Source organism: Siphateles boraxobius, unplaced genomic scaffold, assembly GCF_051911475.1.
Source record: "Siphateles boraxobius isolate OS27281-9 unplaced genomic scaffold, OSU_SipBor_1 130, whole genome shotgun sequence".
NCBI lineage: Eukaryota > Metazoa > Chordata > Actinopteri > Cypriniformes > Leuciscidae > Siphateles > Siphateles boraxobius.
The window spans coordinates 48,025,390-48,039,844 of record NW_027508734.1 but is presented as its reverse complement, the minus strand read 5'-3'; the positions used below and the strand labels follow the sequence as shown (position 1 = coordinate 48,039,844).

General features: G+C 39.4%; 1 protein-coding gene across 3 annotated transcripts in view; it reads right to left on the bottom strand.

Moving 5' to 3' along the window:
• Positions 1 to 4,001: 4,001 nt before the first annotated feature.
• Positions 4,002 to 14,455, bottom strand: part of larp7 (La ribonucleoprotein 7, transcriptional regulator) — a 29,708-nt gene continuing 19,254 nt past the window's right edge. For all 3 annotated transcript variants that reach the window (XM_077229669.1, XM_077229670.1, XM_077229668.1), the window contains 6 exons: positions 9,829 to 9,976; positions 9,540 to 9,679; positions 9,353 to 9,462; positions 4,895 to 5,054; positions 4,674 to 4,765; positions 4,002 to 4,538 (listed from right to left, as the gene is read on the bottom strand). In XM_077229669.1, the coding sequence (XP_077085784.1) occupies positions 4,464 to 4,538; positions 4,674 to 4,765; positions 4,895 to 5,054; positions 9,353 to 9,462; positions 9,540 to 9,679; positions 9,829 to 9,976 (725 nt within the window). In that variant the 3' untranslated portion in view covers positions 4,002 to 4,463. The remainder of the gene's footprint in view (positions 4,539 to 4,673; positions 4,766 to 4,894; positions 5,055 to 9,352; positions 9,463 to 9,539; positions 9,680 to 9,828; positions 9,977 to 14,455) is intronic.

The following is a 14,455-nucleotide window of genomic DNA, read 5'->3' as shown; positions in this document are numbered from 1 at the left end:
ACCCCTAATACAAGGATAACCAGAGGTTTTCACATATTGACTTTTGCAGGCAAGAGTAGTTGAAGAAAGTAGCTGGACCCTAACCATTAAGGCTAAAAGACCTCTTGCCACCCCTTTGCCCCCCCATGTAAAATTTTCTAAATCCGCCACTGCAGGGGGGGGGGGTTAACGTTAATGAAAATTTCATTTCATTTCATTTAAAAACTAACGGATCTAATAAACTAATACACATCCAATTCGCTCCAAACTGTTTAAGTTCACGTAGGACATAACAGACTGGGTTATGTGAATACTCCAAAAGACGTGCATGATTGAAATAATTATATTTGTGTATTTGACATAATGTGTACTTGAACATTCAAGCACAATGTTCAAGCCTCTGGCTAGCTTAGTTGGGGACACTTAATATTCAACAATATTATTGATCTTGAATGCACTGACTATATTTGATGATAACTGAACTGAGCTGGACGATGATGTCACTGTTTTCCGCAGAGCTGCTTTATAGTCGAATTCTTCACAACGGAACTGAATCAACACTTGAACAGTAATGCATTTAGGGGTAAACTAAATCAACCAGGCTCCATAAGAAGGAATAACTGTACGTTCACACCGCCGCCGACTTGAGCGTCAAAGAAGCTCTGGCCGCTCTGTCAAGGACGCTTGTCAAAAAGCACGGGGAAGCTCGTTGACGCTTTGGACGCTCTGACGTAGCAGGGAGAAGAGAAGTGTCACAACATGAAATGTAATAAACAGAAAAAACAAGCAATACATTGAAAAAACCTTTTATAATGACAGCATTTGTATAACTGTTTTGGTCACATTTGGTCGGGGAAAAAAATAATAATTACCTATTATTATTATTATTATTATTATTTGCATTAGGCTATTATTTGCATTAGTGCAATTGGTCAAATCGTTGTCACCGTGAGCAAATGAATTGCATTCCCATGCCTTGTTCTTTTGTAACTGGTCCCTGTAAGCAAACAACGTCATATCATATATGATAGAAAAACCCAGCAACAGCGATTATCAGCTTCTCCTCCATTTTCTCGGAACTAATGTTTTGGTAGGAACGAAAGTTCACATCGTATGTTTCTCCGGAATCAGCCAGAGTGGAGGACGTCTTTATTCTGATTGGTTTCTGGCGTTTTGCCGCTGCTTGCCGCTGAACCGCGTCATAGCTCATTACCATAAAGTTGAGCTTCTTTCAACTTTCTGATTGACGCTCAAAACGCGACGCCGAGGGATTTGACGCTCCTTGCAGCTGAGAGAAGCCAGCTTCCATTGAAAATGAATGACTTCCGGCCGCTTTGGAAGCTCAAGTCGGCGGCGGTGTGAACGCACCTTAACTGTACGTTCACACCGCTGCCGACTTGAGCTTCCAAAGTGGCCGGAAGTCATTCATTTTCAATGGAAGCTGGCTTCTTCTCTCAGCTGCAAGGAGCGTCAAATCCCTCGGCGTCGCGTTTTGAGCGTCAATCAGAAAGTTGAAAGAAGCTCAACTTTATGGTAATGAGCTATGACGCGGTTCAGCGGCAAAACGCCAGAAACCAATCAGAATAAAGACGTCCTTCACTTTGGCTGATTCCGGAGAAACATGTGAACTTTCGTTCCTACCAAAACATTAGTTCCGAGAAAATGGAGGAGAAGCTGATAAATCCAAATCGCTGTTGCTGGGTTTCCTATCATATATGATATGACGTTGTTTGCTTACAGGGACCAGTTAAAAAAGAACGATCGGAGGCATGGGATAAAATAGCAGCACCAAACACAACAACTTCGCGATTTTCCATAATGATCCAGTGATACACATTTTAGAAAGAGCGCAACTTTTATCTGAAATATTTACGAACGCTCGTTTTAAGCGGGAATGCAATTCATTTGCTCGTCCTTGACTGAGCGGCCAGAGCTTCTTTGACCCTCAAGACTTTGGCGGTGTGAACGTATAGTAAGAAAGCACAATTACGGTGGCATATGATTTGTGTGTGATTTTCATTTGATTTGGGGTATTTTCATATGAATAAAACGGAGTCGTATCCTCAAAAAAACTTGATGAGAAAATAATCCATATTTCAAAAAAATAAAACAATGAAAATATTACAACAACAAAAAAACATACAAATTTGTGATTTATACAACACTGCCAAACAGGGACAACCACAGTCCCCCTTGACTAACATCAACTAATGGCTTGTGTCATGACTTCACATGCGAGTGGGCACATATGTAATTCACTGTTATCTACTTACCAAATTCAGTTCATGATTTATCATAAACTTACTGTCAAATACACATGTACTAGTACAACTAGTATTCAGCCCAGTTAAGGAATGTTGTGTGGCTTTTCAAGACACAGAATGTAGGTATCATCACGGCCTGTCTTGTAAGTAATCCCAGCAAACGTTCCCCTGACTTTATAGTTCATGTATCCTATTTAATATCCAGGGAAATTATATTAAGAACACTTAATATTTTTGATCTGCCTGCTTTGACAACATGGTATAAGAATTGAACTGAGCTGGACTTTTTTTATCCAGATAATTAATGATTTTTACAACGGAAATTAATCAATGCTGAACTTACTTAAACTGGACAATGACTTTCTTCCAGAGCTGCTGTATAGCCAAAACAATCTTTGTTGCATTAATTTCCTGTTATCACGCAAAGCTGCTTTAGAACAATCTGTATTGTAAAAAGCGCTATATAAATAGAGGTGACTTGACTTTAGTTAATTTTTGGGAACCGATTCCTTAGGAACTGTTATAAGTCAAATAGATTTAGTTTGATGGGAAAGAAAATGTTTCAATCCGTTTTGTGATATTCTAAGATAAATTATTAGTGGATTTAGTATTTTCTATGTTTGATAAGGAGGATCAGTGAAAATAATGACAACTAATCCTGTGCCTTTCAGTAATGTTTATGGAGAAGCTGCTGACGTCAATAGTTTAAATTGACAATTATAAATTGTTTACATTTATTTGAAAGTCAAAATATTTATTTTTCCTTCTTACGAAATTTACCCCTACATGATAATGAAAGTATTAATTATCAAACAAATTTATGCGTGAAGGTCACAAGGTTTTACTTAAACTTTTGTTAGACCAAATGGCCAAGTTTCTAGAACAAAAGAGGGTCTTCTCTGTCGTATCTGTCCTCGAACAATGCAGCTTTTGTCAGTTTTCCAAACCCGTTGAGATTAAGCAGGTATGGAACTCAGCCGATCAGGTGCCATTGATTAGTTTTACAACTTCTTAAAGGGATAGTTCACCCAAAACTTCTGAAGTGAAGCAATGCGTTCGTATAATAAAAATATCCATATATAAAACTTTATCAACTAAAATAACTAGCTTCCGGCAGACGGCTGTACGCATCGATTTAAGCCAAAAGAGTAACCCTATGAACTTGACGCACGACGTAATGACGGCAGTTGACGCCTAAAGTTTTAAATATGGATAATTTTCTTACACGAACGCATGGAATGTGGTGCTCTGCTGATTTTGTGGGGCTATGTTTATTGCTATTCCTATATTTTCCCCCTCTCACATTGGTTTTGTCCCTGTCCCAGAAAGCCAAGTTCTTGCACCAGAGCACAGCTAGTAATGGAGGTGTTGTTTTGTGTTTGCATGTGACTAGCTGTGCTCTGGTGCAAGAATTTGGCTTTCTGGGACAGGGACAAAACGAATTATGGGGGTAACTGGTTGGGGATTTTGGTTTTGATCATCTTGCGTCTTGGTTGCTTTTAATTGACAGGGATTTGACACACTAGTAAGTAAATAATCTGTGTAGCTGAATCGAGCATAGTTTGAGACAGTACAAGTGAGGAGGCTCCTTGATGTGGTGGGTCGCGGCTATCTGGAGGGTGATAAAGATGGCCGTAAGTTCTGCATATTGTGATAAGGGAGGGCCCATTAGGAACTGGATCAATGACAACCCCTGCCCACCATAACAGAGTCCAGACTCCTGGCTTCCTGAGTCCCGAGATTCTTCCAAAACACCAATGCTTTCAGAAATACATTTTATTTATTTTTAAAAAAGCCAATATGCAAACATTATATTGATTGATTTTGAGATGTATGTTACCCTGCTTGTTTCATTCAGAAAGGATGCCACACTACATTTGCATACATACATTCTTTACACTAGACTCCAAACCAGCTATGTAAACAACTTAAAATGTCTCATGCAAATAACAAAAAAGTATGTCAAGCATATAAAAATGTCTCATGCAAACAAAACAAAAAAGTCTGTCAAGCATATAAAAATAATAATGGCGGATATGACAGACATGTTCATTATGAAATGAAATTCCAACACGAAACTCATTCATTAACATTCTAATAATAACATAATAGGTCTGAACAACACCAAACATAACAGAAACATTTTACAATTCATTGACAAAGTCATTTAAAATAGCTTTTCACTTTTTTATTGTTGTTGTTTTATTATTGCTCATACTGTTAGTCATCAAAGCGGATGTGCTTGCTAGCTTCCTTGGTCCGAGCAATGATGATTTTCTCAGCTTTAGAAATGAGCTATGAAATACAACAAATATTATGTGATGCTGATGAAATAAGACAGTAATTTAATTTTCACTTAAAATCTAATTTAGCTCAGTGACAGTGCCTTTATTTTTACTGTAAAAGGCTGTAGTAGTAGTAGTTTGTTACCTTTTCTGTTCCACGCTTTTTTTCTCTAGGACTGTTCAGCTTTGCTTGTCGGTCCACCAAAATCTTCTGCCAGTACCTCTGCTCATGATCACCTTTTTATCCATCAATAGAGAATTTATTTTTACCTCATCTTGGAAAATGATGGTTTTCACGCAAGCACTGTTCACACACAAAACATCAAGCTTTCAAGCATCAAGCTTGAAGAAAATAATCCTTCTAACCTGAGAGTAGTTCAAGGTTCCAGTTGTATTTCTTCTGAAATTCTGATTGGGCTGTGATGACTGTCAGTGCATCTTCAGGGCTCTTGAAGCGAACATGACCCTCCGCATCTCCATCAAGAATGTCAACATAAGCCACAGCAGACAGCTCAGACAGCAAATCCTGCACATATGAAAAGAAACAACTCTTAAAAATGACATTACTTGTTCCCTGTCGAGTTTGATTCTCCTTTCTCAGAGAAATACTTAAGTCCTATTGAATAGCGCAAATAGCCAAAATGGCGTTCAAGACCGTGAACTGGAGGCAGTTCTTCCCGCTATATAAGGAGACACTGAAAAGTCATTGCCTAAGAAACTTTCTCCTTCAGACAGCTGTCTTTAAGAAGCCATTTTCCCATCCCGCATGAGGTAGTGGTGTAAGACTTAAGAAATTAGATAAATGCCAGGCAGTCTACTTGAGGAACGACCACTCCCTGATGAGACAAATTACCTTTCTGGAAATTAACATTTGACCTCTCTCTTGTGAAACTAGCGACATCATTCGAGACACAATATCATCTAAGCCACCTATTCTTAATAGGTGCCCCCTGGAGGGCCGCAAAAAAAATTACGTTTTTCACCTGTGGGCCGCGGGACCAAAATAGTTATCAATTGAAGACACCAGAATGACCACTGTTATCCATGAGACAGTTACGGCCGCTTCACACCGCAAGTGTCAGCGGCACGTGAGCAGCGCGTATTTTTTTCGGCTTGCATGTTAATCAATGAGTGCATTCACACTGCGAGCAGGAGCAGCGCGTGAGCGTCAAGCAGGAGCGTCACGTGAGCAGCAGTGAAACGGGGGATTCGGCGCCGAGTCTATTTTTGCTGCGCTGCTCACGCCAGGGGCGGATCTACTGGGGGGCAAGGGGGGGCAGGTGCCCCCCCACTCTAGAGCCTTGCCCCCCCAGCTGCCCCCCTAACTTTGATGATCCAAATAATGTACTTGTAAAATCAACTCGCAAGCTTCTCAAAACAGTGAACTAAACGATACATTTACCAAAATTAAACAATTAAATTTTTATTAAAGCCCCTCCCCCTCAAATACTTAGTACGTCCCTGATTCAAACGTGCAGAGCGGCGTTCGCTCATTCTGGCTCTCACACACACACACACAGCGAGTCTGCTGCGGTGCGGTGGCCCTGCAACCCGACTGGAGAGACTGAGCTGCCCCAGAGCCTCTGAAGGTGAAGTGAGTTTCCCCAGGTGTAGTTTAACACACGTTTAACAGTTACATTTTTAATGAATGCAGTGTATGCTAAAGACGACCCAGCATCAGCAAAAACAGCGAGTCTATTACGTTAGCCAAAATCAGCGGTCAAATCGCTCCCTCGTGATTTGTAAGAGCACTCTTCCCTTTGATTAGCCTAATTTTGATTTTTGTAAAGACAAGAACAGCTTACTAAAAAATATAAATTGTTTGTATCAAAAACATACGTTTACTGATGGTCGCCGTTATGTTACAACACACAATACAGTGCCAGTTAGGAGATCGATCATTTGATTAGCTAGGCAAATCCAATTCCTCTCAGATATCACAGCAATGAAACCAGGTTACAACTGGGGAAATAACAAATAGCCTACAATTAGGATTATTATATTAAGTAGTCTAAACATAACTGGTGTGTGTGCATGTGATACATCTTTCTGATTTTATATTTGTTATAGGCTATTATTAGCTACATGGACCTACAGTGTAATGTAATACAAGGTAGGGGTGGAACGGTACATGTACTCGTATTGAACCGAATCGGTTCGGTGCACGAATTTACACGTAGAATACACGGTATAAAAATAAATAAAACTCTAAATAGCGATAAAATTCGCCCAATTGGCGTTTGGTCTGAACGCAGCATATTGAACAGACTGCGGGGTCAATATTGCAATGCTGAACTGTGTGTGTACGCGCGCGAGAGAGAGGGAGAGGCGCGGGCGCGATCGAACTGTGTGTGTGCGTGTGTGGGCGCGATCGAACTGTGTGTGTGCGTGAGAGAGAGAGAGAGAGAGAGAGAGAGAGAGAGAGAGAGAGAGAGAGAGAGAGAGAGAGAGAGAGAGAGAGAGAGAGAGAGAGAGAGAGAGAGAGAGAGAGAGAGAGCGCGGGCGCGATGAACAGTGGAAACAAAAACATACTCCGTAAACATATAATTCAAACTGCAAAGTGTTTGCATATATTTGTGTACACTCGCAATAAAACACAACATTGTGATTTTCTCACACTCTCTTGTCAAACTGTAACATTCACCCAACCAAAATAGCACGCAGCAGAACACACACACACACACACACACACACACACACACAGTAGTACTTTTAAATTACACATTCTACATTGATTAAAAAAAGAAAATCAAATGTGGTTTTTAATGGTAGCCTAGTATTATTTTATACGGAAATCAATTATTTATAATTTAGATGAGAATAAAGATAGGGTTAATTAAAATTAAGGAAAACAAATATATTGATCTGAAATATGGCAAATTAATTTTAAATTCATTCAAACATACCAAACATATCGCAAGGTCTTTGTCTTTTTATTAAGCTGGAGCCTAACCATTAAGGCTAAAAGTCCTTGGAACCAATTATTGTACTTTGTTTTTTTATATTTTCATTTTGCTTGTTATAATTTTACTTTTTAAAAGATGCACGGTTTTGTTTTGTTTGAACATTGCACTGGGCTTATTCCTGTTGTGAATTAAAAACCTTTGTAGTGTGTAAGGGCATGATTAAACAATAATACTTTGTTTTTGTGTTTGTTTTGTTAAAGCAATTCACATATAGGGATTCCCACCGTCTGCCCCTGCCACCCTGCCAAGACCTCTTGCCACCCCTTTGCCCACCCATGTAAAATTTTCTAGATCCGCCACTGGCTCACGCTCCATTAAAGTGAAAGCACACTTTTGATGGACAAAATAAATTTGATTTCACACAAAAAGTGCCCAAAATGCACAGAATAAGCATGTCTAGTGAGTTTTAACAAGAACTAGAGTAGGCAAAAAAGGCAAGGAATATAGGCAAATTCAGTTTGGGTGAAAGTATGGTGTGTTATAAAAAACTAAAAAACCTAAAGTAAAATAGCCAGAAAATATTATATAAAAACTTTCTTTTAGTTTATGAAATACACAGACAGCTACATAGGCTAGCACAACCCAAATCAAACCCGAGTGTGCGGTTTTGTGTGTGTGTGTGTGTGTGCTTTATCTGCGGAGTTTGCATTCTTGTAAACCTATTGAAAATATGCTATGACTGAAACGACAAGATTGGAGCTGTTTTCTTGGTTGTTTTGTTGTTTACTGACATTTATATGGTTTACCAACTTCTAAAATCAAATGTATAGTTGTCTTTGTAAATAATTGTTCGCTTATATGTAGCTTTGGAGCCGCTACTGTGACACTGTACAAACACTTCCAGTGTGAATACTCTCGCGTGTCTGCAGCTGCAGTGACGATGTAGTTACGCTGACGCGCTGCTCAAGCGCCGCTCACGCTTGCGGTGTGAAACAGCCGTTACAATGCACCATCCCACCACTAGTGGCAGTAATGCCAACACTGGAGGCTACTCTGAGAGTGAGCCTTTCCCCCATTCCACCCAGGCTGGATCTGATAATATCTGTGAAGCAGGCCCAAGTGTCTCATTAAGAGGGGAACATAAATAGGGAGTTGTAGCTTGTTCAAATTGGACTGTTGTGATTGTTATTGTTCATTTATAACAGATATGAAGAGCAACTTTAGGTTCTACCATGCAAAAATGTAGACTGCTGAAACAATTATCAAATTATTTTGCAGATTATAAAGCTATATTTTTTCATTTATTTCATTTCATTATTTAAATTTTAATTTACAACTTATTTAAAATTAAAAATTTTGTACTATTTTTGCTAAACATTACAAAAGCAGAATAATTTGGCCAGGGAAAGAGGGAAGATATTTTAAAGTGCTCAAAGAAAAGAAATTTGTTCAAAAGTAAAATGTGAAATTGTGGGGTTTGACCTAATAATTGATGTGGAGATTCATTTACTCTGAATCATACTCGTATGCTTACGCTGTGGGATTCATTGGCACAAGGGTGTATTTATCCCAAAGGAATACTACCTCAGGGATGACAAGATTCAAGGGATATTATGTAAGAGTATGGCAATCGGAAGATGAGAATGAATATTGTGAGACTAAACTAGGAACGGGAAATTGTGTGGTGTATTTATTTTTCTGCAGAAAAGACAAACAAAGAAATTAATATTAATATCCGCTACAGAGTTAATAGTTACACTTGAGCGCTGGATGATTCATTTGTTTGGCCGTCAAATAAATTGATTCTTTCAAAATTTCCATAAAAATGAATTAATATTTCCTTTTGAGCTAAATCGACCTGTTTCCAGAAATGTTCGATGTATGCAAGATAACAAGTTAAAATAATTTATCACTATACCTTGATGCACCTCTTGCTTGGCAGGGGCTGGTTATAGCTAATCTTGACAATGACTCCACTCACAAACTTGGGGCCAGAAGAGGGCTCTTTCTTAGTTGTATCCTTACAAGCTTTGGGAAGAAAATAAATGGGTAAATAAATGGCAAGATTTATTCACAGAAAAGATGTACCAACAAAATTAACTTACAAACATTGTTTTTATCTTTAGTCCGTGCGGTGTCACATTCCACTGACTTCAGGTTCATCTGAGAGACTGACTGCTTCAGATGGGCCATGCAGTGCTTCTGCAGTGTCAGGTACTCCTGCTTCAGATCCAACCACTCTTTCCTGACAGTTGAACAGGGGGCACAGATCCCTCATGAGCATGCAGATAACAGTTTGACTAAATCCACTTTGTCGTCTCACTCAATAGACAATTTTTTAATGAATCTTGATGAGAATCAAAAAAAAAAAAAGGAAGACACATTGTTGCTTACTTTGAGAGGACTCTAAGCGGGATGACCTCTTCCCCTATTTTCAATCTATCCTTGAGCTTCTTCTTTCTCTTCCTCTTGGCTTTCAAAACAGAATCATCTTTCTTCTCATAGTCGAACTGTTCTTCGTTCTTGCTCTCAGATGATAAATCTATGCAGCAAAAGAACATGAATTACTATAAGTAACAAGAGTGAGCGATGTGAGCGAAGTGAGTGGTGTGACGCTTCGCTAAATATTACGCTCTATGCCAACACGCTCCGCTCAATTGCTCATGTCCCAAGCAAGCACTCCACTCATGTATCGCTCATTCTCACCAGTAAAATGAATTTCGCTCAAATCCCGCTCCAACATAAAAAGACGTACAGTACAGAGAAATTTAGTTTAATGAATATCTAGAATAAATGTCTTAAAGTAGGCCTATAGATGGTTATGCTGTGTGGCTTTAATGCAATATATTGTAAAAAGTGGTATAAACAAACATGATTCTACCGGGGTGCCAAATTGCAGAGCTTGTGCAAATATATCCACATATGAACAGATCTTTATGAACAGTTTGAAAAGTTTCTTAACTGCTGTTTTCTCACCACTGTTATTTTTGTAGTGCGTTTATTTTGTTATTGAGAGTAAAGCGCGCACCACATATTAATCCAAATGTCGCTCTCAGCCCTGTAAGCGGTGTCGGGATGTTCATCAAAACTTATTTTTACCCCCAAGCAAAGAACGAAAAATACCGAAAATATACCCGAATATAAGACGACCCTGAATATAAGACGACCCCCCCCCCCATTTTCCAGACTTATTTTTGGGGGGGAAAAAGACATTTTTGTGGAAAAAAATCTGGTTTTCAACAGAAAATAATTTTATTTGAAAATTCTAATGATGATTCATTGGAAAAAACATTTTAATACGATTCATTAAATATTTGGATTAATTTGTCACAAAATAAAGTGCACTCTATCAATGAGTTGAATGAATGACTGACAAAAATGAATAACCTTTTCACAAAACTGCAATAATTACGTAGGCCTATGTATGTATGTACCAGTAATTGTGGTACTGTGATTAAAAACAGATGGTTATTTTCTATCAATCTTCAAACACTTATGACATTAAAGTCTTGAAACAAACCAAACTGTGGGGTTGCAATAAGAACAGCAGTGCAAATGGGCCTTTATGCTGCACATTAAATTAGGCCTATTCCTCACACAGATACCCTGCCTCGCTATGCTCACTCTTGCTGTCATCACTATCATGATGCTCCACGAGCCCCTCCCACAGAATGTCATCCTAGCTCCCATCAAGGGCATTTGATATGCAAAATTTCATGAATGATGCTCTCCTGGCTTATGGCATCCCATGCATAGAGGATCCAAGTACAGAGCAGATGCACGGCTGGCTTCTTAAGTTTTCCAGTAGGCGTCAGGGAGTGATCGCCTGACAGGAGCCACTCAGTGTACCTCTTGCGCAGATTATCCTTGAATGGCTTGTTGACGACTACATCCAATACCTGTAGCTGGCTTGTCATCCCCCCCGGTATGATCACTAGATCGCCGTTCATTTTCCGCAAAAGAGTTTTGACGGGCTACGTCAAGTGTCCGCAGAATGCATCCAAAACGAGCATATTTCTCTTCTTATGAAGCGCACCGCAGCGCCTGCCCCAAACTACCTTGAGCCAGTACACTACCAGGTCAGTGTCCATCCAGCCCTTTTCCTGGGCACGTACGATAATGCCAGCTGGCATTGTCTCCTTTGGCATAGTCTTGCATTTCAAAATCACATATGGGGGGAGTTTGGTCCCATCAGTGAGACACGCCAACATTACAGTGATTAGTTTTTTTTCATTTCCAGTAGATCGCACAATAACTGATTTTTCCCCTTTCTTGGCAACAGTGACAGATGTTGGCATTAGGGGTGGCACGATCCGCTTTTTTTGCCTCCGATACCGATTCCGATACCTGGGACTCAGTATTGGCCGATACCGATCCGATCCAATACTAAAATAATAATTAAAAAAACAGTGCCAAATTACCTAATAAACTGTATCTGTATGCCTCACTGTGGGGAAGAGACTGGGATTATTCTTTTGTTAAAGGCATCAAAGCTTGACTTAAACATTATTTTCCTTACTTTGTAAAACAATAGAGACAAAATATATACTATATAATTAAAATACATTTATTTTAAAATTTTAAGCGCAACTTTTTAATGAATCAGCAACATATGATACATAGATTGGACAGAACAACTAAGGCTATCAATAAACTGCCATTGCGCAAAAGTATTGTAATATGAAAGGCTCCAATTCAGAGCGTCACGAAACCTTATGCGCATCCCGTGTGCAGAATGATGCGCTCGAAGCAACATGGAGTCAAAGCGCGCAGCGCATCGCATTGAAAAGTTCAAAGCACAAAAGTAAGATATACATATATTTCTTTATTTATTCATTAGTTTGAGCCTTTTAACAGTTTTAAATTTCAGTTAATGTGCGTGTGAAGAGCAATTATATCGCTCTCTACTCCAGTGTTGTGATCACTGAGGAGTTCTGTTGTGATCTAACAGACACCCGGTTGAAAGTAACATGTGAAACTCCAACACGTTAAAGTCCTTTTATGCAAACCATAGACCTTTATCTACAGATCTACAGTATAATAATAGGAACATTGACTCATCTTGGAGAGAGTTTCATCGTGTTGACTGTTTTACCCGAGCACGACGCGCTGTTTGAGTGCTGAGAATGACTGACAGCCGCAGCGGAGGGAAGCACTTAGGTGAAGCTTAATTTAACGATTTAAATCTGTACCTCACATTAAACTATATGTAATGGCTTCAGAAATCTTGGAATACAGTACACGAAAACATTATAGTGCTTTATAATGTTTTTGTGCCTTTTGTGTTGTATAACAATAACATACGTAGGCTATACAATATCGGATTTGGATGGTCTCGTCTGGCGATACCCGATCCGGCAAATATTGCTAGTATCGGAGCAATACCGATACTGAGAATCGGATCGGCGCACCCCTAGTTGGCATGTCAAAAAACACTGGTGTTTGGTCAGCATTCCCTATCTGATCCAAGGGGTATGAGTGAGTTTTCCTAAGTTTAAGTACATATCGCTGAAAAGACAGCAACTTCTCCTCGAAGTCTGAGGGTAGGCGCTGGGCCAAACTTGTTCTACAACAGTGTCAGCCCTTTGCACCGCATCTTGTGTACACCACCCACTGCTAGCTTTGAATTCATTTGTCGGTATGTTCAGCTCCTTGGCTATCTCCAGAGCCCTCAGCCGAACGATTTCTCTTGTGATTGGCATCGCATCCAAACGTTTTTCTATCACATATTCATAGATTCTATCATCAAGTTCTGCAAATTTGCCACTTTGAGGTCCACGGAAAGCTTTCCTTTGGCTGTTGGTATTATTTAATCGTTCTTTTTGTGCTCGCCACCTTCGAACGTTGCATTCTGTGACTCCAAACTTTTTGCCAGCTTTGCAATTATTAGATGATTCCACCTCATTCACGACCATAAGTTTAAAGTTGGTAGTTTAAAGTCATAGCCGTTTCGAACGTGTTGGTTAATTTGACCAACTTTTGAAGCGCTTTTCTCAAGATGATCTCTTAACCACTCCATGGCGGCACTTTACTGTTTATTTAATTCATAACACTGTCACTAAGTAGCCTATCGTGTTGGCGGCCTCTACTGTTTCTCCCTGCTTTCTCCCTTTCCCCCCGTGATTTTGTCTATATCGCGAATATAAGACGACCCCCCATTTTTCAGCCTATTTTTAGGACAAAAACCTCGTCTTATATTCGGGTATATACGGTAACTTTGTTGAATAGGGTTGGGCGGTAATACGGTAATAATGTATACCATGGGGTCTTAAAATAGCAATGGTATCAGTTTCGATACGGTCAACAACAAAAAAATTATTTAAAAAATGCAATGCACTTATATAGGAGACATGGATTAAATATAATTTATTTAATGCCTAAAAAAGCTTATGTGTGGTGACAGTGTGGAGGAGAAAGAGAGGGAGGGTGAAAAATGGCAAGTCGCTCACCGAGTGACCTGGTCTCGAAGAAGAACACGACTTCTGCAGTTTGGCAGTATTTCGGGTTGCGACCTAATGAGAAGGGACGGTGTAGGCACTAGGGATGGGCATTTCAAGCAAAAATAATATTCGAAGATCGCCTGGTATTATTTGATTATTATTCGAAAATCGCACCCCTCCACCACATGCACGCACACATGCATGTATAGGAGGCTACACACTTAAATATAAGTTTTAAAAAAACATACGCTTCAAATTTATTTTTAATAATATTATATTAATTATGTAGGCTAATTCGTATGAAGTGTGCATTTCTCTATAGGCGCGTTCACTGCGAAGATGGCGTCAACATCGGCAACTGTATCTTTGCAGCCAGAAAACACTAGTTTATTATAGGGGCTATGTGTAGGTTTTTACTTTAAAAAATCTTTAAGATAGAGTTTTCATTTGTACATTTATGAGCCAACCGTATTGTAATAGAAATAATGACACCACGGTTGTGACTGTCCACCACGGTTGTCTCTATCAGCCTGTAGGCTCAATTGTGTGTGGAGGAGTCGGGTCCGAATTGGTGCTAAAAT